The 26,746-nt window shown below is 45.2% G+C and overlaps 2 protein-coding genes across 7 annotated transcripts; both read right to left on the reverse strand.

Moving 5' to 3' along the window:
- Nucleotides 1-101: 101 nt before the first annotated feature.
- Nucleotides 102-3,223, reverse strand: NRM (nurim). Of its 2 annotated transcripts, XM_054569029.1 has the most exons (4): nt 3,045-3,223; nt 2,304-2,500; nt 1,554-1,730; nt 102-974 (listed from the first exon to the last, which is right to left on the reverse strand). In XM_054569029.1, the coding sequence occupies exons 1-4, from the start codon at nt 3,175-3,177 to the stop codon at nt 696-698; spliced, it is 786 nt and encodes a 261-aa protein (XP_054425004.1). In that variant the 5' UTR covers nt 3,178-3,223; the 3' UTR covers nt 102-695. The 2 variants fall into 2 exon arrangements, with proteins under 2 accessions (XP_054425004.1, XP_054425006.1); XM_054569031.1 differs by lacking the exons at nt 1,554-1,730; nt 2,304-2,500 and having other exon boundaries at nt 752-974.
- Nucleotides 3,224-10,079: 6,856 nt separating this feature from the next.
- On the reverse strand, nt 10,080-26,041 carry MDC1 (mediator of DNA damage checkpoint 1). Of its 5 annotated transcripts, none has more exons than XM_054569032.1 (14): nt 25,903-26,041; nt 21,272-21,410; nt 20,449-20,829; nt 20,288-20,363; nt 18,558-19,993; nt 17,115-17,180; nt 15,509-16,294; nt 15,356-15,399; nt 13,696-14,919; nt 13,498-13,614; nt 13,189-13,371; nt 12,855-12,980; nt 12,668-12,778; nt 10,080-10,837 (listed from the first exon to the last, which is right to left on the reverse strand). In XM_054569032.1, exons 1-14 carry the CDS (start codon nt 25,903-25,905, stop codon nt 10,670-10,672), a joined length of 4,860 nt encoding a protein of 1,619 aa, XP_054425007.1. In that variant the 5' UTR covers nt 25,906-26,041; the 3' UTR covers nt 10,080-10,669. The 5 variants fall into 5 exon arrangements, with proteins under 5 accessions (XP_054425007.1, XP_054425008.1, XP_054425009.1 ...); XM_054569033.1 differs by lacking the exon at nt 25,903-26,041 and adding an exon at nt 25,538-25,672; XM_054569034.1 differs by lacking the exon at nt 25,903-26,041 and adding an exon at nt 25,374-25,503.
- Between the last annotated feature and the right edge of the window lie 705 nt (nt 26,042-26,746).

The following is a 26,746-nucleotide window of genomic DNA, read 5'->3' on the forward strand; positions in this document are numbered from 1 at the left end:
GCTGCTCAGGCTTTGAGTTCCGCGAGCCCCGCCTCAGCTAGCTTCCTTCCCAAACTCTCTCGTCCTGAAGCTTAAGACACACTGATAGGCTGCGCACCATGTGTAGAAAAACCAGGCTGAAATTTATTTTCCAGCTGCGTGTGTTCTTCGGGAGAGCAGGGAGCCCTTAATCATTCAAATAAAGAGCTGGAGAATCCTCTCAACTAAGTTCAAGGACCGAATCCAGGCGCGGGGCCTAAAGAGGTGAAGAGGCCAGCCAGTGGGAATGGCGGAGGTATGGAACCTGGAAGGGCTGCCACTACTGTCAAACTTACAGACCCCAGTACAGCTCCTCAAAGCGCAAGTTAGACCTGGAGAAGGGGATCCTTGGGGTGCAGAGACGAGTAACTGTCACGGGAGTGATCAGGCTGGACCCTTCTCTGTTTGAGGTGGTTGGAGAAGGGATGTCAGCCCGACACTGTGAGAAGACCTATAAATTCCCCACCCTCTCTTCCTGGTTGGTAAGCAGTGGACCTTGAAGTCCTGAAACTCAGAATTTAGAGTATGGAGACAGACCCAGGGAGTGGAGTGGATGGGACTGTCCCTTTGGTCCATAGATTTGGGCCTCTGGTCTGAAGCAGCCAAGACCTGGATGTCAAGGGATTTGAATTCTGAGGGGAAGAAGTACAGGGCTTGAAACCATGGTTAGCTCCTTACTAGGCCTCACCCTCCTGGGGCCGAGAGAGCAGGTGCAGTTTTCTTTGCAGTTGGGCCCGGAGGTAGCTTAGGTCTTGCTGATCAAGTCCATGAGCCAGGCCCAGGTACAGGGTAAGGAGGAGAGCAAGGAGAAGCCGATCAGTGCCCAAGGTGGGCACCACCCACAGCACTGTCAGCAGCTCCACACACACTGGGTGGCGCAGGTGGGAGAAGAGTCTCAGAGCCCGGGGAGACTTCAGGGCCAGAGGTTCCCCTAGCCCCAGCACATGGTAGTACACCTAGGAGTGGGAGAACAGCTTAGAAATGGAGTCAAGCCCTTTTCATAACTTAGCCACCTTTTCTTCCCCTTCCAGGCACCCTCCTGCTATAACTCAGGCCCAGGAACCACCCTTCTAAGTCTTGAGCCCCTGACCCTCATCTTCAGGCCATGAACCTTCCACAGGCTTAGGAGGCCCATGGTTTTTGGCCTTTGAGGAAGGGCTGAGGGGAGGCTCATACCAGGAAGACAGCCCTGGTTGGTGTGGCTCAGTGGATTGAGTGCCAGCCTGTGAACCAAAGGGTTGCCAGTTCAATTCCCAGTCAGGGCACATGCCTGGGTTGCGGGCCAAGTCCCCAGTAGGGGTGCACGACAGGCAACCATACATTGATGCTTCTCTTCCTCTCTTTCTCCCTCCCTTTCCCTCTGTCTAAAAATAAATTAATAAAAAATCTTTTAAAAAGTTAAAAAAAAAAAAGGACAGGTAAGGGAGCTGAAAGCAAGAGGAAGGTAGAAGAGCATGGGAGGGGGAGGGAGAAAATCCTTTGAAAGCAAAGAGGTGTTCTAGAAAGGATCAATGGTAGGGATCTGGGAGCCTCACCTGTTTGAGGCCCATGAGCTCTGCGTAGTCAAAGACGAGAAGGATGCTGAAGATGAGGAGCCAGGAAATGACGTGAAGCACAAAGCACAGGAGGGGCACCCAGGTGGCCCATGGCTCCGCTCGAACTTCCCACAACACAGGGCCTCTGGGAACAGGCTCCCAGCATCGCATCACTAGCTGGGGAAGGATGAGGGGCTGGGAGACCTAGACCCAGAAGCTGCTCCCACCCGAGACTGGCATGCAGCTCTCCCACCTTTACCATGAACATCACCAAAAAATATTTAACATGTGGAGGGTGCTGGGTGGGGTCTGAAGCATGTAAGGATGATCCGTCTCTACCCAGAGGACTTACAAAATGGATGAGGGTGACTGAAGAGGTGCACAGTAGCCCTTGCCAAGCCCCCACTGAGAAGACAGGTGAATACTAACGAAGAAGCCTTCTCTTGGTTTTGATAAAAGGGAAGGGCTGAGGAAGAGTTAAGGAGAAAATCTCAAATGGTACATGAACAAAGTGCAGAGGTGAGAATGCACAAGGCATGCATGCTTGGGGAATGACAAGCAGTGCACTCTTCTTTATATAAAGTAGGGTGTGTGCTGTGGGGGAAAGGAGGCTGAGATTAGAGTCATGAACACCCTCAGGTCTCCAAAACCCACACTTTTATCAGAAACCTAAGGTCCTTGCTTCTGCTATCTAGGGCATCCTCCCCAGACTCCCTTTCTCTTAGGGACTTAGCTTCCAGGGCCTCATACCTGCAAGGCCAGGGCAGTGCATGCCACGTACAGCGACCTCTGAAGAACCCCAAAGCACTGGGACATCCACACCTTCATTGTCTCAGTTGCCATGAGGCTGTGCTGCCCCACAAATAGTAACAGGAGCCCCAGATCCCAAGCCAGAGGAGCAAGAATGCTGCGGTCCTGAAAGGCAGCCAGCCATCCCTGGTAGGCATCTACGGGAGTTGGAGAGTGAAAAGAACAGGACACCCTACGCTTATCTCTTAGGGTCCCAGGCCATGTCCCTTAATGCTTTCAAGAATCTTAACTTCCTCTGTAGTCTTTGCCCACCTCACCTCCCCATCCTCAGTTTCTTCTTTCTTTCCCAGACCCTCTTTAGAGCTGGGGAAGATGATTCCTTGTTGGGTGGTGACAAAGGCATGGCAGGAGAGTCCACCATTGCCCCTCTTACTTCACTTCCCCAAATGTTCCCTTTTTTAACAATCTCCTCTCTATAGTCTCGTCTACAAAGCACTTTCCTTAACATGCTCTGCTTATCGCCCATTCCCTGGATCTCAGTCCTAACTCTCCTGCCTCTCCAAAGGGCTAATCCCTGACTTCCTAATAATTTAGTCTCCCCTGCAGGTTCTCAGAATCTTTCTTGGCTGTAGTTCCCTCTCCAGGACTTTCCCTGCCGTTCGTCTACAAGCCCCGCCCCTCTCCCTCTCCTCTGGCTCCACCTCCCTACCCCAGAGCTCATCCTCGACCCCTCCATCTCACCTGGACGACCAGACTCCGGAATCCCTCCAAGAAGAGGCTGAAGGGAGGTAAAGCGCACGAACTCCACTCCGGTGCCAAAGGCCAGGATGAAAGAGGCGAGGGCAGCAGAGACCAGGAGCAGTGCAGGGGCCATGGCGAGAAACAGAGGGGTGGGGAAGAGGCGGGCTCAGGATTCCCGCGGCCGGAGACCCAACCCCCTGGCCCCACCTCCCGGCCAGGATCCTGCCCAGGGAGGGTGGGGCTACTGCGCGCCGTAGCCCGGGTTCCCGCCCGCGCCGCGCCTGGGACTCCTGGCCAGCCGTGGCAGGGCCTAGTCCCGAGTTCCTCTTCACAGCCTTCGTCCCCTTGTCGCAGAGAGAATGTTAGAATCCCAAGTTAGAGGTGAAAGGGCAGTTGCTCTGCAACCACTCATGTCGGTTCAATCCTACCTTGGCTCTTTTTCCCTTCTAAAATAGAGCTCCTCTTTTAGTATTCTCTAGGGAACAGCGATAGGAAACCCCTTCCTTTAACATTCCTGGCTGGAAAACTTCATACCCACAGTTAAAGGTTCTAAAGCCTCAGTTAACACAATAATGAAGGGCTGAGAACCCAAAGCTCTGAGTCACCTACTACATCTTGTTAGATTGAAAAAAATTAGTGACTATTTTACTAAAAAATAACTTAATGGTCATTCTGTAACTTATTAAAAGTTGAGTTCTTGCTTCTCTACTTGCTAAAAAGGGCAGAGAACTCTGTGACCTAGAAAATCTGTTCTTTTTAAATTTTATTGACTTGAAAGAGAGCGAGAGGAAGGGGGGAGGAAAAAGAAACATTGATTTGTTGTTCCACTTATTTATGCACCGATTGGTTGATTCTTTTATGTGCCCTGACAGGAGATTGAACCCTTGACCTTGAGGTGTCAGGATGATGCTCTAACCAGCTTCTCTACCTGGCCAGGGCAAGATTCAGCCAAAGGCTGTTGATTTGTAACCATGAAAATAAAAGTGTGAAAATATTTGTGGTAGAAAGCTTTGTTGATTACAGTTGAAATATTGCAGTAAGAAAATTTTATCCAAGCTTCTAATTAACTATATGACTTCTCTGCAACCTCATTAGTTGGACTCCACTTACTAGTCAGAAACCACTAAGATCTTTTGTGTTAACATATTTTCCCTTACAGACCTGTTTGTGATACAGACCAACATTCATATCTAAAAAGCAAAGTAAAAGTAAGGTTTTCTCCATCAGATTTATTTTTAAATTATATATATATATATATATTTTTTTTTAAAGATTTTATTTATTTATTTTTAGACAGAGGGGTAGGGAAAAATTAATGTGTGATTGATTGCCTCTCTTGGGCCCCCGACTGGAGACCTGACCCACAGCTCAGGCTTGTGCCCTGACTGGGAATCAAACCACTGACCCTTAGGTTCACAGGCTGGTGCTCAATCCAAGGGCTATTTTTTAATTATATTTTTGTTTATGCTATTAGAGTTGTCCTGATATTTCCCCCTTCATCTCCCTCCACCCAGCAACCCCTATTCCCTCAGGCAATCCGTACACCATTGTTCATGTCCATGGATCATGTGTATAAGATCTTTGGTTACTCCATTTCATATACTGTATTTTACATCTCCATGGCTATTCTGTAACTACCTACTTGTACTTCTTAATCCCCTCACCTCTTCACCCATTCCCCTACACCCCCTCCCATCTGGCAACCCTCAAAATGATCTCCATATCCATGATTCTGTCTCTGTTATTCCTATTTGCTTAGTTTGTTTTTTAGACTCAACTGTTGATTGATATGTATTTATTGTTATTTTATTGTTCATAGTTTTGATCTTTTTCTTAAATAAGTCCCTGTAACATTTCATATAATAATGGTTTGGTGACAACAAACTCCTTTAGCTTTCACTTGCCTGGGAAGCTCTTTATCTGCCCTTCTATTCTAAATGATATCTTTGCTGGGTAGAGTAATCTTGGCTGTAGATCCCTGCTTTTTCATGACTTTGAATATTTCTTGCCAATCCCTTCTAGCCTGTGGTTTCTTTGAGAAACCAGCTGACAGTCTTATAGGAACTCCCCTGTATGTAACTACCTGCTTTTCTCCTGCCACTTTTAAGATTCCCTCTTTATTTTTAACCTTTGGCATTTTAACTATGATGGGTCTTGAAGTGGACCTCTTTGCATCCATCTTGCTTGGGACTCTCTGTCTCCTGGGCTTGCATGTGTATTTCCTTCACCAAATCAGAGGTTTTCTTTCATTATTTTTTTGAATAGACTTCCAATTTCTTGCTCTTTCTTGTCTTCTTCTGGCACCCCTATGATGTGAATGTTTGAACACTTGAAGTCATCCCAGAGGCTGCATATACTATTCTCATTTTTTTAATATTCTTTTTTCTTCTTGTTGTTTTGATTGGTTGTTTTTTGCTTACTTATGTTCCAAATCATTGATTTGATTCTTGGCTTCATCACTCTACTGTTGTTTCCCTGTAAATTGTTCTTTCTTTCAATTAATGCATCCTTCGTTTCTGACTGGATCTTTTTTATGCTGCTGAGGTCCTCACTAAGGTCCTTGAGAATCCTGATAACCAGTGTTTTGAACTCTGCATCTGACAGATTGCTTATCTCTCTTTTGTTTAGTTCTTTTTCCAAAGTTTTGATCTGTTCTTTCATTTGGGCTGTTTTTCCATCTCCTTATTTTGGCAGCCTGTCTGTGTTTGTTTCTATGTGTTAGGTAAAGCTGCTATGACTCCCTGTCTTGGTTGTGTGGCCTACTGTAGTAGACATCCTGTAGGGTCCAGTGGCACAGACTCCCCTATCACCCAAGCAGGGTACTCAAGATGCACCCTCCTCTTATAGTTGAGACTTGATTGCTGTTGGCATGTCAATGGGAGAGATTTACCCAGGCCAGTCAGCTTCAAGGACTGGGTGTGAGCACTGACCACGAACCTCCACCATCCGTGGAGGATTAGCTGTGCAGGGGCAGGGCGGTGGTGCTCCAGCGAGCTCTGTAGCTGTCCACTGGGTACAGAGGCCCTGGGGTTTCCCCAGGGTGGTGCAGGCCAAGATCAGCCCCCACCTATGTTTTTCCCAGGGCCACCCTCCCTGAACTATAACGCAGTCTAAGATGGCTGCTACTTGTGCTGGGCTTGGAGATTCCCAGGTGAAGCCAAGCTGTGAATCTAAGCTGGCTGCTGCTAAGGTCTGACCTAGGGCCACTTAGCAAGTGTACAGCAGCTGGTGGCTCAGTGAGGCTGGCTCTTGCTTAGTTGAGAGGATTTAGGAAGTTGTAAAGCATAATGGAAAAGCCACTGTTAACAGCTTGGGTGGGCCAGTAAAGTTGGGATTTCCAGGGTGGGGCAGTGTTTGCCAGGTGATGGAGTCTCAGATATGGCACCCCCCTGCCAGCTCTGTGGCTCTGTGAGGGGAGAGTTCAGAAAAGAGAGGATGGCATCTGCCCACCTTTCTGTCTGGGAGAAAGCTGTCCCCCAGCTCTGACCTTGATGCAGACACTTCAATTCCTCCCCATATGCTATTGGTGCCTTTCAAGCTGCTACCCTGGTGCTGGAGCTCAGAGAGAGCATGTCTGAGTAAGTCTGTGTGTGGGTTCTTTAAGAGTAACTACTTGGGAACAGTTTCTTCCACCTACTTAATTCCCCCTGCTTTATGCAGCTGGAAGTTATGGGGACTTACCTTCCTAGCACTGGAACTCCCTAGTTGGGGGGCCTGGTGTGGGGCTGAGACTCCTCACTCCCAAGATATACCTCCCAAATTTTTATCCACCATATATGGATGTGGGATCAGCCCATTCCACATCTCTGCCCCTCCTACCAGTCTGGATATATGTGGTTTCTTTAATACTGTCATTGTCAGACTTCCATTCAACTCAATTTCTGATGGTTCTGAGTGATGGTTGTTCCATAGTTTAGGTGTAATTCTGATGTGGTTGTGCAAGGTGGCGAGCTGTGTTTACCTATGCCACCATCTTGATCAGAAGTCTCTCTCCATCAGATTTAAAAATTGTGTAGTTAAGAACCTACTCACACCCTTTTGGCTCTCTGAGCAGTGGGCAAGAATGTGGACCTTATGAAAGGCAACAAAAAGGAACCAAGAAAGTGGCTGATCAATTTTCCTAAGGAAGATTAGGGTGATGTGAAAGCATCAGCTATGTTCAATATAAGAAATGTGGGGAAACATTAGTCACGAGAACTCAAGGAACCAAAATCACATCGGATAGTCTCAAGAGTCGTATTTTTGAAGTGAGCCTAGCCTCACTGATCTGCTGAATGATGAAATGCATTTGGAAAATTCAAGCTTATTACTGAGGATATTCAATGCAAAAGCTGTCTAATTTCCACAGCATGGATCTTACCTGTGATAAAATGTGCTCCACAGTCAAAAAATAGCCCTTACCTCTCTGGCTGGTGTGGCTCAGTGGGTTGAGCACCAGCCTGTGAACTGAAAGATTACCCATTCGATTCCTCAACAGGGCACATGCGTTGGTTGTGGGCCAAGTCTCTGCTTGGGGCATGTGAGAGGCTACTAATCAATGTTTTTTTCCTTTTCTTTCTCCCTCCCTTCCCCCCTCTCTAAAAAATTTTTTTAAGTCTTAAAAAAAAAGTATCCCTTACCAATGTGGCTCCATTGGTTGAGTGCCATCCCATACACCAAAAGGTTGGGGGCTGAATCCCCAGCCAGGGCACATACCTTCATTGTGGGATCAATCCCTAGTTGGAGGGAGGCAATTGATTGATGTTTCCCACATCAGTTTCTCTAAAACCGATAAATATATGGCAGACTATGGCTGAAGCTGATATTGGTTTCAAGGTTACCAATGGTTATTTATCTAGTCTGTGTTAGTTTAAAAAAATTAGATTTGAAAGAAGTTCTTATGCTTATCACCAGGTGCACCAAATGCAGACTATGGAAGTCATGACCTGAGAGGTGGAAATGACTTGAAAGAGCAGTCAATAAATTGATTCCATATAGCTTTAGAAAAGGCTTACCAGTCTATTTATCAGCTCCATGATATCTTTGTTAGAGAGGTCAAAATGCTGAAGAAGCCCAAATTTCAGTTGAGAAAACCATGGAGCTTCACGGTGAAGGTAGCCATTCTGGAAAAGCTACTGGGGATCAAATGGGTGCCAAGATTGAATGAGCTGATGGATATGGGCCCCTAGTCCAAGAATCTGTTTATTTCAAGACTTTTAATGGTGACAAAAAAATTCCTATTTGTGGGTCCTTGCCATGTAGCTCCATTGGTTAGAGTGTTGTCCCAGTGTACCAAGGTTGCAGGTTTGATCTCTGGTAGGGCACATTCCAGAAACAACCAATGAATACATCAAGAAGTGGAACAACAAATAGATGTTTCTGTCTCTCATAAAAAAAATAAAGAAGTAAAACATTTTTAAAAATCCTATTTGTGATTTATAAAAAAAGAAACCTAGTCACAGCAGCTATCCACATAGGAAAGACCTTAGACATCATTAAGCTAATTCGCTTAACTTACAGAAGAAACAGGCCCAAATTCCCCAAGATGAGAATTAAGGAGCTGCTAGTCCTGTGGGCTAAGGGACAAGAAAATTGCCAAGCAGCATCTCATGTACTCTACACATTCCTTTTTCCTGCTCAACGCTCAGATCTCGCATCTTCTGGATCAACACTATTGTATACTGTAACAGACATCTTCTCTTTTCCTTCTAGATTCACTTTCCATTTCTGCTTCAGGAAGTTGTCCTGAATGGACTATATCAATGCAAATCAGTTTTTACAGAGGAGCTCTCCCTATAGAGCTGCTTCCTCATCTAATCTTTTTGGGCTTAGAGGTAATCACCACAGATCTATGCACACTGGGGTACTGCAACATTGTGATTAATCTCTGCCTACTTGTTATTTTTACTCTATTAAACTCTCCCCAAGTTATCATAATTTGTGCCATTGTTTCTTGCCGGGACCCTGACTGATACATGACACAACTTGCTACAAGCAAGTGGGAGTCATTGGAAAGAAAAAAATCAGTTCTCTAGAAGTCTACATTGGGGCACTTAAATGATATGCATGAAGTGGGAATGCTAAATGAGGCTATAGAGACATCAGGCACTATAAGGGATTCCACAACCTCAAGAATGTGGACAGTTTCACACAGTATAAGGCTTTAAGTTGTGCAACGGGACTAACATTTACTTGGGTCCTACCATGTGCCAACACCCACAATGGCTATGCTTAATATATTATATTAAGAGATCAGGTATATTTAAAAGCCAGCACAGTGTTTGGCAAAGCTCATGCTATTTCTACTATACCAAAGTTCTTAAAACTTAGTTATAATTTATCTCAGAAAAATGCACAAAATTAATCAAAGTTTTTCTTATTGAAGTGAAATTCACATCACATAAAATTAAGCATTTCAGAGAACAATTCAGTGGCATTTAGTACATTCATGTGTGCAACCACCACCTCTACCTAGTTCCAAAATATTTTCATCTTCTCAAAATAAAATCCTACCCATTTCCCTCAACTCAAGCCACTGCAACCACCAATCTGCTCTTTACCTCTATCGATTTACCTATTCTGGGTTATTTTATAAGTGGAATTAGACAATGTGACCTTTTGTGCCTGGCTTCTTTTACTTAGCATAATGCTTTTAAGGTTCAGCCTCAAAGCACTGTAGCATAAATCAGTAGCGTTTCATGTCTTTTTATGGCTGAATAATAATCACTTGTATGGGTATGTCACAATTTGAAACACGTTTCTCTTTTGACTCCTGTGAAAATATTTATATGAATATTTGTCTACAAGTGTTAGTGAACATCTGTTTTAATTCTTTCAGGTGTATACCTACAAGTGGAACTGCTAGGTCATTTAGTAATTATGTTTAACTTTTTGAGAAACCACAAAACTGTTTACCACAATGGCTGAACCATTCTACGTTCCTACCAGCAACGTATAAGGGTTCCAATTTCCAATTTTTCCATATCCTTGTGTCAACCAATCTTTAAAACTTAAGTTTTAAAAAAGCTTAAACTTAAGAAATGTTGTATTTTAAAAAATGCACTACACCATGAGGCATGGAGTGAATATTTATTTATCATAAAGGTTAATCCTAAACTCTAATATTATAAATACCAGAAAAGCAGATCAAGAAAGTGCAGAGACTTGCTCCAAGTCAAAACTAAAGGATGCTTCTAACAAGATGGGGCCAGGAGAAAAGAAAATATTTTAGTAGCATTTTATAACTACACCCTCAAATTTACCCACTCCAGCATCCCTTCAAGTTTCTGACATTAAAATTATTTCCACTATGTTTTGGAGGATAAACAAGAATCCCAGTAGAAAAAGAAAAGAGAGATGGTTTCCAAATGAGAGGCCAGACACCAAGCAATAAGTGAATCATTCTGACTAAAGATGAGAGCCACTTAAGATATCTGAGCATGAGAGTAGCCAAGTAAATGGCCATTTTAGAAAATCTGCTCCCAATATCCCTTTGATTTCCCATAAGCCTTTTCAGCCTCACCTGTGTTTCAAGACAAATCAGATCGTACAACCCCAATCCTTTTAAAGCCCTAAGTTCTTCCTCCCAAATATTTTCTAAGTATTTATTATTGGTCTGGGAGGGAAAAGGGTACTGGGGTGGGTTTTCAGGTACATGACATTTCCAAAGTGGAGAGAACAAAAGCCTCTGGCTTGGCTTCCTGCTTCAGCACTCCTGTGAGCAGGAACTCAGGTGAGAGGATGGGCAGCCCAACCCGAATTGGCATGTTGCATCGAGGAATGTCCTGGGAGCAAGTGATCACAACTCTCTGAGGCTGGGGAAGACAGACAGCAAAGTCAGGTGGAAAAAGAACCCTAGAAATAGGTTTAGACACACTCATCAGTCTAAGCATCACTAAAATAGTACCTCCTGATATAATGCCACATGAACCATATTGCATGGTCTTTGAAGTACTCTTACCAGAAAAGTTGAACCAGAATTTATTCAAGCTCTTAAAATTAACTATAATTTATAGGAAATACAGAAGAAAGAAGAATAAGATAAATGATACAGCCAGGGACCACATAGAAAAGTCCAGACTGAGCAACATTCTAAAGGACAATTGACCTAGTTTCAGTAGGAAGTCAGTGGCTTAAAAAAGGCTGGGTGGGTAGGGGGCCGTGATTTTTGCCCAGGTGTGCCCCAAGAATTTTAAAACATGAAATATCCAACTATTTAGTCAGGGGCACTGATCTTTTGTCCCTTAGACTATGGAGGAAAAAAAAAAGACATCAGCCAACAACAATACCAGTTCGGTATGAATACTCTGTCTTGAACCATAAATGTATGTAAATAAATAAATATAAATATATATATTTATATGTATTATATAAATATATAATTGGTCACATCTGGCTAATTTTCTTTTTAAAGATCTTTAACTTTAGAGAGGGGGTAGGGAGAGAGAAAAAGACAGAGGAATATCAATCAGTTGCCTCTCACAACACCCCTGCCAACTGGGGACCTGGCCCGCAACCCAGGCATGTGCCCTGACCGGGAATCAAACCAGTGACCTTTTGTTTCACAAGCCAGTGCTCAACACACAGAGCCACACTAGCAGGGCCTGACTGGTTAATTCTTAGTACCAGAAATCCTAATACACAAGTATGGACACTTGACTTTTAAAAAAGTTACTTTGGAACAAAAAGGATAGGTAATTACTGTTGTTGTTATTATTATTGTAAATCAATCAAAATTATATCTACTTTTTTGTCAGATCAGCAAATATATATTTTTTGGTGTGCCACAAAATTTTGGTAATTAGTTTATGTGTGCCATGAGATGAAAAAGGATGAAAACCTCTATCAAATAGAATTAAGAATTACAAAAATTGTGGCAATACATAGACCTGGTTTGAATCCTACACTGAACTGTAAAAAGATATTTTCAGACAACTGGAGAAATTTGATTAATGAAGTATGAGAAAATGACTGAGAAATTATTGTTAATTTTGTTATGGATCAATAATGACATTATGGTGATAAGAAAATGTACATATTTGCCCTGGCTGGTGTGGCTTAGTGGGTTGAGCGCTGGCCTGCAAACTGAGAGGTTGCTGGTTCAGTTCCTAGTCAGGGCACATGGCTGGGTCGCAGGCCAGATCCCCAGTTGGGGGCATGTGATAGGCAACTAACTGACTGATATTTCTCTCTCACATTTATGTTTATCTCCCTCTTTCCCCCTGCTCTCTAAAAATAAATAAAATTTTAAAAACCTATCATATTAAAAAAAAAAAAGGAAAAAAAGAAAGTGTACCTATTTCTTAGAGATGTGTACTTTAAGTATCCAAGTAGAAATAATGTTTGCAGTTTTCTTCAAAATACTACAAATAGTATAGAAAATTTTTTCAAAAAGGGATAGAGCAAATGTAGCAATGTCTGAATTAACCAAAGCAATTGGCATATGGAGGCTCACTGCATTATTCTCTCTCCTTTTGTGTATATTTGAAATTCTTTAAAGTACAAAATAAAACTAAGCCTAATTGGTATCAGCAGAGCTCCTCTCTCACTCCTATCCCTTTCTATGCCATTCTTCCCGAACCCTCTCACTAATGCATTCCCATCTGTACTTCCCCAGATCTAGAACACTCCTCACCCACCCATACCTTGTAGGACCGGGGCATGCTGGGTAGGACAGTGCCTCCACAGCAACTGATGATCTCTGCCATCTGAGGTGGAGGTGGCTGGACTCCAGGAGTCACATGAACCTCATAGCCCTAAGAGGAAAAAAAGTGGTGGAGACAGTGAAGGGTGCACCAAGCCATACACTGCTGGGAGAAGACAGTCTCTCACCTCTAGCAGCCTTCGCTCACGAGCCCGGCTCAGGGAGTCACGGAGGCTGAAGCCAAAGTTCTTTTCCTGCTCAGAATCAGTCACCAAATATTCATCCGGGGGCAAGAAGCAACCAGCCTTGCGGGACTAAGGGTGGCAGCAGTCAGTATCAAAGCCCAGGCCAGGCTGTCACCCAGTCCTGCTGCCTAGCATTTACAAGGAGCTCACACAGTGTTTCTGAATGAAGTCTTCCCCCTACTCACACTTGTGTTCCAGCACCCCCTCCCTCAAGTGCCATATGAGTCTTTAATTGTCACTTTCTCTATTAGTCTGTCATCATCTCCTGGCCTCTCACCTGGTGCAGCCAGTCCAGGGAGAGGATAGGGATCCCCCGCCCCAGGGCACACAGGAACTTGACTGTCCGGCAGATTCGATCAGTCACCAGGTGGGAAGCTTCTGCTACTGAGCTTGCCAGACTTCCCCCCAGGGCCAGCACTGCCTGCTCTCCACGGGCATCTACCACTCCTGTGAAGAGCACCTGTAAAAGGGATTAGCCTAAATTGGTCACAGCAACCCATGAATCAGTGCCTCTCTCAAATCCCGTAGGTCTCCTCCCATCCCCCCACATCTTTTCCCACAAAGCCTGACGCCCCTTCTCTCCTACTTTGGGGGCTGTGGACTCATATTTATTTCTCATCCGACGGAGGCTGCGGCTTAGCACTCCCTTGGGCTCCTCAGCCTGGTCTTTCTTTCTCTTGCCTGGTCCTGGAATCACTACATCCTGGGATTGAGAAGGATCTTCGTAAGGATTTCTGAGCCCCCCAGCCCTTTCCCAGCTCTGTGGCCCCAGCCCTCTCCTCACCTCTTCCTTCTCTGTGGGGTCTCCCTCTTCCTTGAGGAACAGAGTCTTCTGGGGAACTTCCCCTCTTTGGAGCCATTTTTGAAGCTGGGGTGAATCCACTGTACTGAAAGGCCTCTTGCGGTTTTGAAAGGCATTAGGCTGGGTTTCTGGAGTGAACTCATATCTACCTGTTGCCTCTACCTTTTGGATCTGGGAAGCATGAGTGGGTGCCTCATGAAGCTGGGCAAAGGCAGGCTTAGGAATGGTCCTAAGGGACTTGGCTACTCTCACTGCTCCTCGCCTTTGGTTCCTTGAGGATGGGAAGTTAGGTTCAAGGGGTGCAGAACAGGGTTCACAGATGATGGGAGTTGTGAGGGTCCCCTTCTCCCTAGTGGCCCTTGGCCTCCTGCTGCAATTGGCTTGAGGGATGGGCTCAGGGGAAACAGGCTGGTCTGTGTCGACAGGAGACTGAAATTCAGGGGTGGTAGGAGCTGGCACAGCACTTCTTGTAGACCTCAGTGTCCTGCTCCTACCACCCTGAGCTATGGCCTTGGGGGTGACAGGCTGGTCTGTAGGGGTGGGAGGTTCAAGGTTAACAGCTGTGGGTACAGTTGTTTGATGAGTCTTGACAGAGGACCTGAGTGTCCTGCCCCGTGTGGCCCAAGATGTGGGCTCAGGGGTGACAGGCTGGTCTTTGGAGGTGGAAGGTTGGAGCTCAGGGGCTGTGGGGACAATTGGTTCAGGGGTCCTGGCAGAGGACCTGTGTGTCCTGCCCCAAGTAGCCCGAGATGTGGGCTCAGAGGTGACAGGCTGGTTTTTAGAGGTGGAAGGCTGGAGCACAGGGGCTGTGGGGATAATCGGCTCAGGGGTCTTCCTGTGTGTCCTGCCCCGAGTGGCCCGAGATGTGGGCTCAGGGGCAACACACTGGTCTTTGGAGGTAGAAGGGTAGGACTCCAAGACTATAGAAGCACCTGGAGTGGATGTCATCCTGGAGCACCCCCGGGGCCTGACTTTGGGTTTTGCATGAAAGGGGTCCAACTCTGAGGACAAGGGATTCTCCACAATTTCCTGACTCCCATTTTGCCTGGTTCTGGGAATGGGTGGCTCTACAAAAGGTAGAGAAGGAGCAAAGAGGGGCTGAGGAGCAGGATGTTTTTGGCTCTGACAGATGAGGGGGGTTTGGACAGGGGCTGAGGCTTCAGGTACTGTCGGAGGCACACAAACATCTAGGGATTCTGGATCACCCTGGGGAGAAATAGAAGCAAGTGAGAAAGCAAGAGGAAGAGGGAAGAGACATAGGACTGGACCCTGTCCTTGATATTTGTTACAGTGAGAGTACACTCACTGGCATCTCTCTTTCTGTTTCTGACCATCTTCCATTAGTCTGGAGACTTCCCAGGGAGAAAGCACTCTTCTTTCTCATATACCTCTCCCATAAGGCCAACACAATGTTGTCAGTATATGGATGATGGATAGTTGGGAAAAGAGGAAAGGGACCTGAAGGGATGTTCTGAGTCAGGTTGAGGGAGACAGAACTGGTAAACAGATACATGGAAAATAACAGGTGCCAAGCTAAAGAGACAGAAGCCAACTAAGGAGTGGTGAAAATGACAACAATGGAGAAGCCAGGAAAGAACAGATGAAAGCAACGTGGAGGGGAGGTAGAAAAAGCAACTCTCACCTTAGAAACCCTCTTAGTGGGTGGAGCCTTGCAATTCAAGTGGCCTAGACAGAAAGTAAAGACAACCCTGGCTGAGGTCCAAGCAGACAGTTACTTAGGGTTTACCATGAGGGCTGCGTGATACCTTGGGCTCCACCCCCCACCTTCACTTACCTCTCTGCCACCTCCTGGGGCTCACAGGGGCTCCCCTTCTTTCACCAGACTGGCTCCCAGAAGCTATCAGGGCTGCAGAGAGTCCCACATGTTCCTCTGCCCCTCCTTCAGGCTCCACTGTTGGGCTGGAGGCCTGTCCTTTCTGGTCCCTGCTCCCTCTCTTTGTCCCCAGTCTCTGTGCACCTCCCTCCAGTATTACTTTGCTGACTTCTAACCTACCTGGCTCATACTGTCTCTCTGGTGCTAGTTTTTCTGCTTCTCTCTCAAATACTTCTTTTGCAAGAGTCTGCTTTACTACCTCTTTTAATTTCTTGGGTATCTCAATTTCTACCTTCAAATTCTCCGTATCCCTTTCCATACTTGCACTTTTCACCATTTTACTGGACTTTTGTCTCTTAGTGTCTCTAGCTAACACCTGTTTTTGTTCTCTGTCCTTCATCACCCTGGTTAATTTTTCCTCTCCCGTTACATTTTCTCTCGATCGTTCTGGTGGCAGTTGTTTGGTTTCCTTCCCTAATGGTCTTTCCTCCACGGCCACCCTCTCTGCTGATTCTCTTGGTGTACCCATGCCTTCCTCCGCAGTTTGCATCCCTCTGCCTTGAATCCCCAGTGGCTCTGCATGAAGTGAGCTTTCTGGTTGTTGGTTGTGAGGTGTTATCCTAGGTGAAAAAGGGCAAGAGCCATGGGCCTTAATGTGGGCAGCAATAGGCTGGGTGTCTGAAGCCTCAGATTCTCTTAAACAGAATGGCTGTGTAGCCAAGACCTCCCATGGTTCATCCAGGGAACCTGTAAGTAGAGTAGGAGAGACAGAGAAAAAGAGGTTCAGAAGGTTAACAGGTTGAGAAAGGATTAAGATAAATTCATGAACAATAAATCTATATGAGTTATTTAAAAAAAAAAAGCTGGGAATAAGGATAGTTGTAACATTTAATGTTTGTTTCAAAAAGTAAGACCAGCTTTGGCTGGTGTGGCTCAGTGGATTGAGTACCGGCCTGCAAACTAAAGGGTTGCTGGTTCAATTCCCAGTGAGGGCACATGCCTGGGATGGGGGCCAGCAGCTGGCAACCCAGTTGTGAGAGGCAACCACACACTGATGTTTCTCTCCTTCCCTTCCCCTCTCTCTAAAAATAAAATCTTAAAAAAAACCAAAAAGGACCATACCTTCATATAAAAGTGCTCACAGCAGCCTCTTAAAAATTATGCTAGACAAGTTGTTCTATGGGTCTCTAAATATGACTTTTTCCCCCTAGTAAGACGGAGGAACATCAGCCAAATAAAGAATATGAAAGAACAGTAGAGGAAGACACAATGATGCAAAGTTAGGGGCACAGAGGAGGGGAGTTTCTTATACCGGGGGCCTGGAAGTGGCCACGGGAAGAGCCAGGCTTCTGGGGTAGAGTAAATGAGAAGGCTTGGGTGGGTTCACCCTCCATGCTCTGGGCTGCTGAGCAAGGAAAGATGGCCTGAACACAGTTCCTCCAGAGAACTCCAGGGGCCCATCCTCAGTCCCTTGCCCGTATCAGCTTCCACACCCTTCTAGAGCCACCAGTCTAATCTCCCAGCTCCTGCTTATGTACTAGCATCCCCACAACACAGATGTCCTCACCTTCCATGCTCTGATTCTCTCTCTCCACAAAGCACTGGGTAGCTTGTAGGTCCAGATTTTCAAAATCTGGTGGGGGAGGAATACAGGATAATAAAAAATTGTATGTGACCCATAACACTTTACCTTTTCTCTAGTTTTCTCTCCCCGACCCAAACCCCTATGCAATGGACTGAATGTCTATGTCCTACTCCACATTCCTTTGTAAAAATTTTTAAAACTTTTTTTAGATTTTTTTTAATGCTGAATTTACTCCCGGGCCATAGGTTTTTGTTTCTTCAGTTTCTTCTGGGATACTCTTTTCTTCTGTGCAAACTCCTCTCTGGTTTAGGAATAATTTGCTCTTTTTCAGCAGGATCATGTCAGTGTGACAGGGAGAGCTCATGTGTGAGTTATTCTGACCATGAGCTCTCTAAGTTCTACGCTGTATCTTGGGAGCTTCGTACACCAGATTGTGCTCAATGACTAGAAAATCTATATCTAAACCCTTAAGTTCAGCAATACTCTCTGTATTTTTAAGCAAGTGCAGCAAAAATTCAGCACTCTTTGGGCCACTGACCCTGTGTCAATCCCCATTGTTTGGCCTGGGCACACCTACCAACTCCACCATTGTAATGACAGAATGGCACACATTGCTTCTGTCAGGTGACATCCTTCAGATACGTGGTGGCTTTTTGAATATGCATGCCGTTGATGGCCTGCCAGTTTCATGAGTGTTCTTAAAGTGAACGTGAAGAGTTGAACCTCTTTTTTTTTTTTTAAGATTTTATTTATTTAGTTCTTTTTAGAGAGAAGGGAAAGGAAGGAGAAAGAGAGGGAGAAAAACATCTATGTGTGGTTGCCTCTTGCATGCCCCCGCACTGGGGACCTGGCCAACAACTCAGGCATGTGGGAATTGAACCAATCACCCTTTGGTTTGCAGGCTGGCATTCAATCCACTGAGTCACACAAGCCAGGGCTAAACCTCTTGATTTGCATGATTTTGTGGGGTTTTCTGGGTTAAGTGAATAGTATACCACTTTTTAGAGGTCACTTCTGGCTGCTTTCAAGAAGATTCCATTCCACATTCTTATTCTAATACCACAATGCAATGGTATTAGGAGGTAGGGCACTTGGGAAGAGATTAGGTCCTTGGGGTGGAGCCCTCATGAATGGGATTAGTGCCCTTATAAAAGAGACCCCAAAGAGCACCCATGTGTTCCTCTGGCATTTAAGGATACAGTGAGAAGCAGGCTGCCTATGAACAAGGAAGTGAGCCCTCACCAGATGAATCTGCTGTTGCCTTGATCTTGCACTTCCCAGCCTTTAAAACCATGAGAAATAAATATTTATTGTTTATAAGCCATCTACTCTGTGGTATTGTTTATAGTAGCTTGAATGGATTAAGTCACCCTGTAAGTGTTCTTTATCTTAGGGGTCAAGTGAGGAGGGCAGGCCAGCACTTACCATCATGGTTGTCTCCAGAATCCTTGGTCATGTCCTCATGTGATTCTCTCCTGCTTTCTCTGGTGGGCTGGGCTCCCTTTCTCTGTGGCTGGGGGGGTTCTCCTGGAGGACCTGTGTCTACCAAGAGATTCGTTAGGTTCTCCCTTGACACAATAAGATGATCCTGCTCCACTTGTGCTATAGGTGGCTCACCCTGGTACCCAACATCAAGAGCTTTCTCTTGCTGAAGAACAGATACAACCCACTCTGCTCCAGTACCCACTTCTGCTGGAAGCTGGCTCTTTCTTGTACCAGCATCTGTTTCACAGTCCCCACCTGGAGGAGACCAGGCTTCCTCTAGATGCATCACAGGTAGCTTTGCTGGACCCCCTTCTCCTTCCACATTTGTTTGATTTGTCCATTCCACAGGCACCTGATGCTTCTCTGGAAGTGTAACAACTGGTCCTGGGGGGACTTCCTTTTCCACTAGTGTGCTGATGCCCACTTTGGCAGAGGCTTCGCTTCTCTCCAGGTGGACTCCAAGTGAACTCTTATCTTCTTCTACTTCTATATCACTGGCTCCGAACGGAGGTTGGCTCTCTTCTGAATGTGCTTTCTCTGTGTGACCCTTGGGGACGTAGTCTCTCTTTTCCACTGAAAACTTCTCCTTTTCCATATCTGTGTCACTGTCTCTCCCAGAAGAGGTTTGGCTTTGCTCAAGCAAAGCCAGAGGTTGGGCCTGGTCCTCTTCCATATCTGTATCTCTGTCCCACATAGTGACGTGGCTTTCTTTCAGATATGCCAAAGTGAGTGCTACTGACACTTCCTCCTTGTCATCTGTATTGTTTTTGATCACCATGGAGGCTTGGCTGCGCTCCAGAGGGACTGTGAGTGGGGTCTCAGTCTCCACATCTGTGTCACTACCAGCCAGGCTCTCTTGAAAATGTGCTAGGTCAGGTCCCCCATGACTTTCTGTACTAACTGCATCAAAGATTTGCCTCTTCTTCACAGAAACTACAGCTTGGGTTGCGGAAATCCCCTCTTCTTCCACATCAGTATCACTGTCTATGAAGCCAGAAGTCTGGGCCCTTTCCAGATGGACCTCAGCTGTCCTTCCGGGAGGCCTGCTCTCATCATCCACATCTGTCTCACTGTCCTCTCTAGAAGATAGTCTCCTCTCAAGAATCACCCCAACTGGAACCACCACATTGGTTGTATCCTTCTTGGCTCTTGCATCATTGTTCCTTTCCTTCCCTGAATACTGATCCATTTCACACTGGATTTCGGTTGCAACAACTTTAGGCTGTTCTGTCTCTGCAGTGGCATCTCTTGTGGCACCTGAGCAGGCCTCCCCTACTGTTGGTTGTGAACTTTCTTCCTCCTCTGTGTCACTGTCAAAGTTGAAGGCACAAGGTGGCCCAGGGCCATCTGGGGCAGAAGAAGGCCCCTCTTCATCACTATGAAGGGAAGAGAAGAGAAAGAGTTTATCGAATCTATTTCCCAGGAAGGGATACCTCACTGAACTGTGACCTCCTTGAGTGCAGAGACAAAGTAGTATTTATTTTTCTATTCCCAGCAATTTGTTCCCCATTTGGCACATCAGAGGTTCTCAATAAAAATTCAGCCAGTGAAAGAGTATGTGTAGTTCCCCAGCCCTCACTTCCATAATAATCATCTCTTAGAGATGGATCCTTTAGTCAGGGGTTCCTCCTCTTTCTGAAGATTCATGTATCTGGCTCTTTAGCAGTTACCTCTCTGGAACAACTGTTGCCAAAAGGGAGGATGTGGTCCTTGGTTCTTTCATCATGCATGTTTCAGAAAGAGGATCTGCCAAGAGTAGAAAGGAGTAAGTTGACAGTTTTACATTCACCATCCCCATCTCCTCACCCGCCCTCCCAATACACACACTTACCTACTTCCTCTTCTGAGTCCTCAGCCAACAGGATCCCCCAAGGCTGAGTTCCTCCCTGTACCCTGGGTGTCTCCTCTACAGTTAGGGGGCCCAGAGAGATAAAGGGCAGGGAGACATCCAGGCGATGGTACTGGCAGGGCAAGTCAGCAAAGACAACCAACTCCTGGTCCCTCAGACGATGACTCACCCCAGGGCTCAGGAACTTTGGAGGCCTCAGGATTTGCGTACCATTGAGGCTCCCACAATCCCGGAGAACAGGTGCCTTGTTCCAGGCCAAGATTTCAATCACTGCATGTTGTTTGGAGATGGATGGAAAGGGCAGGGCCACAGAGCAATCAGGCATTCGTCCTACTATATTCTTCCCAAGGTAGAGTGGGAAATCTAAGAATAGAGAGGCAGATAGGTTTCGAAGCCATATTGCTGGCCCATTATTGGGAAAATTTCTGGTTAAGTACCCAACTACTCACTCAAGGTCCCCACAGGCATAAGAAAAATAAAAGGCTGCAGGACATTTAAGTATTAAGGAATGTATGTGATGCATTATTCATAGTTAACGCCCACCCATCCATACTAGATTTTTTCTATTGTGATAAAATATACATAAAATATAGCATTCTAACCATTTTTAAGTGTACAGTAAAATCACCCCCAATGAGTCCAGAGCCCTTGCCTGGAACAGTCAAGTCAATGAGCCCCTTCTTCTCTATTCCCAATAAAAAGATTTTTTAGATACCCATGAAAAATAAACTTCTTACAAACTCCAACTACCTCCCCACAAAAATAAGACGCCTATAGCAGTGCTTCAGTATCCATACCCCCTGACCTTTTTCTGGTCCATGGATGCTACTGAAGATATGCAGTCGCCCTAATGGCTCCAAGCTACCTCCCGAGGAGTCACCGGGTCTCTCTGTCTCCTCCTCTTCTTCAACCTCCCAGTTAATAGCCTGAGTGTCCTCCATGATCTGGGAAGGAAACACATTGCCATCATCTCTATCACTAGTTCACATAGTCTCAAAGAGGTGATTCACAACTGGGAGTAAACCTGGATAGTTACAGAGTTTAATGCTTCTCTTTATGCCAAGCATTGTTGTTAACCTTCCAAAGCACTGAAAAAATATTTTTGACCATGATACAGAATAATAAATATCATAAGGTCCCAAGTTTACAAGTAGATGTTCCACAGTTACATTCCAATAAACCCGTAAGCTGAAATTACACTTAATATACCTAACCTACCCAACCTCATAGCTTAGCCTAGCCTACCTTAAACGTGATCAAAAGACTTACATTAGTCTATAGTTGAGCAAAATCATCTAACACAAAGCCTATTTTATAAGAAAGGGTTGACTATCTCATGTAATTTATTATGTATATCACTTTTGCAATATTGTAAAGTCAAAAAATCATAGCTTAGAGAATATCTGTATATAAAAACATACATATTGGGGTTCTGGCCAAGATGGAGGTGTAGGTAGATATGCTTCACTTCCTCACACAACTAAAAGAAAGATAACAACCAATTTTTTTTTTTTTTTAAAAGAGAACTGCCAGAAAATCAAACTGTATGGAAGTCCAACAACCAAGGAGTTAAAGAAGAAACATTCATCCAGACTGGTGGGAGGGGCTGAGACAGGTAGCTGGGGCAGAGAGGACTTGAGGAAAGGCGGAGGCTGGTGGACCAGACACAGGAGGTGGTGGCTGGTGGATTGGGGTTCCCACATTCATGTGCGGATACGCTGGGAAGAACAAATGGAAAGCAAAACATATCGCACAACCCAGGGTTCCAGCACTGGAAACTAAAGCCTCAAAACCTCTGACTAAAAATCTATGGGGGTTGCAGTGGTGAGAGAAACTCCCAGACTCATGGGAGAGTCCACTGGAGAGCCCCAGGGGTCCTTGAAAGTACATAAACGCACCCACCTGGGAATCAGCACCAGGGCATTACCTTGAAGGGCACAATTCGAAGGGCCTGTGGGGTAGTGGGGGAGGTGACTGAAAGCAGGGGGAGAGCTGAGCAAGTGGTATTGTTCCCTCTTTGACTCCTCCCCCACATACAGTGCCACAAAGCAGCGAAGAGGGTTGCACCGCCCTGGCGAATATCCAAGGCTCCTCCTCTTATATTATAACCAGTATGCTGAGACAAAGACATTTGGCCCAAATGAGAGATCAAAACTCCAGCCCTAGCTGGTATGGCTTAGTGGATTGAGCACCGGCCTGTGAACCAAAGGGTTGCTGGTCCAATTCACAGTATAGGGCACATGCCTGGGTTACAGGCCACCCCAGCAGGAGGCACGTGAAATGCAACCACACATTGATGTTTCTTTCCCTCTCTAAAAATATATAAATAAATTCTTAAAAAAAGAAAAAAAAAAGCAAGCAAGGTCAAAACTCAGAAAAAGAACTAAGTGACAAGGAGATAGCTAATCTATCAGATGCAGAGTTCAAAACATTGGTAATCAGGATGCTTATGGAAATGACTGAGTATGGTCAAAAAATAAAGGAAGAAGTGAAAGTTATACAAAGTGAAATAAAGAAAAATATAAAGGGAATCAACAGTGAAGGGTAGGAAGCTGATACTCAAATCAATTTGGAACAAAAGGAAGAAATAAACATTCAACCAGAACAGAATGAAGAAACAAGAATTCAAAAAGATGAGGAGAGGCTTAGGAACCTCTGGGACAACTTTTAACGTTCCAACATCCAAATCATAGGGGTGCCAAAAGGAGAACAGGAAGAGCAAGAAATAGACAACTTATTTGAAAAAATAATGAAGGAAAACTTCCCCAGTCTGGCGAAAGCAATACACATACAAGTCCAGGAAGCTCAGAGAGTCCCAAAGAAGTTGGACCCAAAAAACGAACACAGCAAGACACATCATAATTAAATTACCCAAGATTAAAGGAGAGAAAAGATGAGAGTTATCTACAAAGGAATTCCCATAAAACTCTCAGCTGATTTCTCAAAAGAAACCTTACAGGAAAGAAGGGGCTGGATAGGAGTATTCAAGTCACAAAAGGCAAGGACCTATATCCAAGATTACTCTATCCATCAAAGCTATCACTTAGAATAGAAGGGCAGATAAAGTGCTTCCCACAATAAGGTCAAGTTAGAGGAGTTCATCATCACCAAGCCCTTATTATATGAAATGTTAAAGGGACTTATCTAAGAAAAAGGTCAAAACTATGAACAGTAAAATGGTGAAAAACTCTCAACTATCAACAACTGAACCTAAAAAAAACCAAACAAAATAAAAACAGAAACTAAGCAAACAACTAGAACAGGAACAGAATCATAGAAATGGAGATCACATGAGGGTCATCAGCAGGGAAGGAGAGGGAGGAGAATGGGGAAAAAGGTACAGGGAATAAGAAACACAACTGGTAGGTACAAAATTGACAGGGGGAGGTTAAGAATAGTATAGGAAATGGAGCAGCCAAATAACTTATATGTATGACCCACGGACATAAATGGGGAGAGGGATGATGGTGGGAATGACGGTACCAGACAGAGGGAGAAAAGTGGGAGAAAAAAAATGGGACAACAGTATTAGTATAATCAATAAAACATACTTGAAAAACCCACATATGTATATAGACAAACATTTTCAGAAACAATGGTTAGCCTTACTATATATTTTTCTTTTTTTTTCTATTTTCACATGCTGATTTTCAACCCACTAAATAATTTCAATATCCACTATTGGGTTGCAATTCATAGTTTGAAAGACCCCATTTTAAAGGGAGGTAACTTTTGCCAAGCATCAGCTATGTGTTGGGAATTGTGTTATGTGACAGGCATAGTAGCCATATGAAGCAGGCATTTAGGAAACTAAGGCTAAAAATATTAAATTATTTGCTCAGGGTAACACAGCAGGTAATTGTAAAGGGTAGAAATAAATATGCGTCTGGCCTCAAAATTCATGCTTTTTACTTTACCAAGCCATCTCAGTGTGATTAGAATAAACAGACTCATTTAATGATCTAAAGAACTCTGTGAAGTATTATTATATTGTATTTATTTGAAAAAGAAGCTGCAACAAAGATAGATTAAGGAACTTGCCCAAGATCATCCAGATAATGTCTCTCCCCTGTTTAATATTCTTTGATGGCTTTCCATGCTCACAGAATAAAATAAAATGTAAACTTCTTAGCAAGAGCCAACATGATCTGAACTTGGTGTTCTGCAATGCATTCCTCGCCTCCCCCCCCCCCCGCCCCCCCAAAAAAGCCACCTGGGCCTTCTCATTCTCTGAACACACCGTACCCAATGCCCCATATCTGCATGCCTTAGGCCAGCTCCTTGGCCTTTGCTTTCCTAGTTTTCTAGTCTAACTCCTACCTATCTTTTCCTTTTCAATTCAAAGGCCACTTCCTCAGCAAAGCCTTTCCTGGAGTCTTCCCTGCTTTTTGGTGTTCCTAATGCATTCACATGTTCCACCGTGCTCAGTGGATTTCTACCTATCCTGACACTTCTCACCATATTGTAACCATTTCTGCCTTCACACACCCCCTCAAGAACTGGACCAGCAGAACTGTGTCTCTTCCTCTAGCGTCCATCATGTTTGCTCAACAGTAGTTATTACGCACCTGGTACCGTTCAAAGTATTAAAGGCACATTCAAGAACCAAACATATAATTAACCCTGCCCTCCTGGAGGTTACGTCACCGAGTCTATTCATGAAAGAACCAATGGAAGTAGATGAAAGCTCTTAATAGCATGGGTGGAATTATAAAGATGCCACCCTACGGAGAAACTGTTGACAGGGAAAGGAGTCCTCCCATGCAGATAGTGCTAACTCTGCCCTTACGACTGGCGAACTCCGCAGGTGCCCAAGACCCTTGGCTCCAACCCAATAGGCCACCACCTTTGATCCCCAACATAGTGAGTTCCCTCTGGGCCCAACGGTCTCCCAAGTGTTCTCATACCTAAACTCGGGGAGGGGCGTCAAGTAAGGATGAGTATTATAATCCAAAAAGCAACTTCCAAGTCTCCTCTGCCCAGTCGCGCCCAAAGCACGCCCCTCCCACCACCCCAGAGAAACAAGATGGCACCCGAGCAGCGTGGGCGCGGCCCCCCAGAAGTCACCTACTTAGAGCCTCCGCGCGCGCCACCAGTAACGGACACAACCCGTCGGCGCGAATGCTCCAGCCTTGGACGGAGTTGATTCGCTGATTGGTTTCAGCCGCTGTCTTTCACAGTTCCGCGGCAAGCCGTTGGACGTAGCCCCCAGGGTGGAGGCACAGCCAACGCCCATCCCCGCCCCGCCCCCTACAGCTCAAAGGGTCCACTCTTCGCACCGACTGAGAGAGGCCGCGGTCGCCGTGCGCGCACACAATGGCTCAATTCGATTGGGCAGCTTCAAGGATCCATCCACGACCCACCGCCCACTTCCCGCGCAGATATCTAATCCGCGACCAGAGAGTCTCGCTGCTGGTGGCGCCTAGAGGGGCTTACCATAGTTGTCACCAGATGCTTGTGGTGCGGCCAGAGCGCCCTTCCTAGGTCTTCCCAGACATGGTGGTTGCTGACTCACGGAAGTGAAAATGGTTTGTGGGTTGCTGTCGTGGCCGGAGGCTTCATTTTGGAGAACAGCCCGCAGGCGTGGCGTTGGAGGACTCCTCACTGCCCTGGAAGTTCATTTCCTTTTGAGTTGCTTTCCATGTCATTTCCTCCCTGAGAATATGGACATTTTGATGTCGTTTTCCTAAAGCAAAGATCCCTAGGCCAACAGAGAAAATCGTGTTTCCTAACTATCTTAAGGCTGACCGAGTTCTTTCAAGGAGTGAAGAAAGGATAAAATAATTTATTTCATTATGTCATACTAAGACAAGAAAGGGATAGTAACTATTTGACTTGTATAATGTAGATTCCTTTTTCATTCGCTACCTCACTTCATTCTGACCAAATAACCCAATAGGGAGAAGTAGATTTTTACAGGGGTAATTGAAACTGCTGTTGGCTGGGTTCGGTAGAGACAAATTGAAACAAGTCCTTTGATTCTTAATTCTAAGCTCCACTGCCAAAGAATAACTTGCATTGTGATCATACCCTAAAACATTTTTAAAAATACGTTTTATAGTGGGGAGAGGGGTCTTCTTACACAACTTAATGTTTTTTTTTTAAAAAATTATTATTATTTATACATTTTTAGAGAGGGGGAAGGAAGAAAGTGGGAGAGAAACATCTATTAGTAACCTTGCATGTCCCCAACTGGGGACCTGGGCTGCAACCCATGTGTGTGTCCTGGCCGGAACAGAACCAGCAACCTTTTTGGTTTGCAGGCCCGCGCTCAATCCAC

Source organism: Pteronotus mesoamericanus, unplaced genomic scaffold, assembly GCF_021234165.1.
Source record: "Pteronotus mesoamericanus isolate MK-2021 breed Mesoamerican mustached bat unplaced genomic scaffold, CSHL_Meso_final contig_20, whole genome shotgun sequence".
Classification (NCBI taxonomy): domain Eukaryota; kingdom Metazoa; phylum Chordata; class Mammalia; order Chiroptera; family Mormoopidae; genus Pteronotus; species Pteronotus mesoamericanus.

Coding starts and splice junctions, on each gene's coding strand:
- NRM (XM_054569029.1), bottom strand. CDS start 3,177: ATGGCCCCTGCACTGCTCCTGGTCTCTGCTGCCCTCGCCTCTTTCATC. Junction 2,501..3,044: donor TCCGGAGTCTGGTCGTCCAG/GTGAGATGGAGG, acceptor CAACTCCCGTAG/ATGCCTACCAGGGATGGCTG. Junction 1,731..2,303: donor GCACTGCCCTGGCCTTGCAG/GTATGAGGCCCT, acceptor ATCCTTCCCCAG/CTAGTGATGCGATGCTGGGA.
- MDC1 (XM_054569032.1), bottom strand. Junction 20,364..20,448: donor GGACTCAGAAGAGGAAGTAG/GTAAGTGTGTGT, acceptor TACTCTTGGCAG/ATCCTCTTTCTGAAACATGC. Junction 13,372..13,497: donor ATGAGTCCACAGCCCCCAAA/GTAGGAGAGAAG, acceptor TCCCTTTTACAG/GTGCTCTTCACAGGAGTGGT.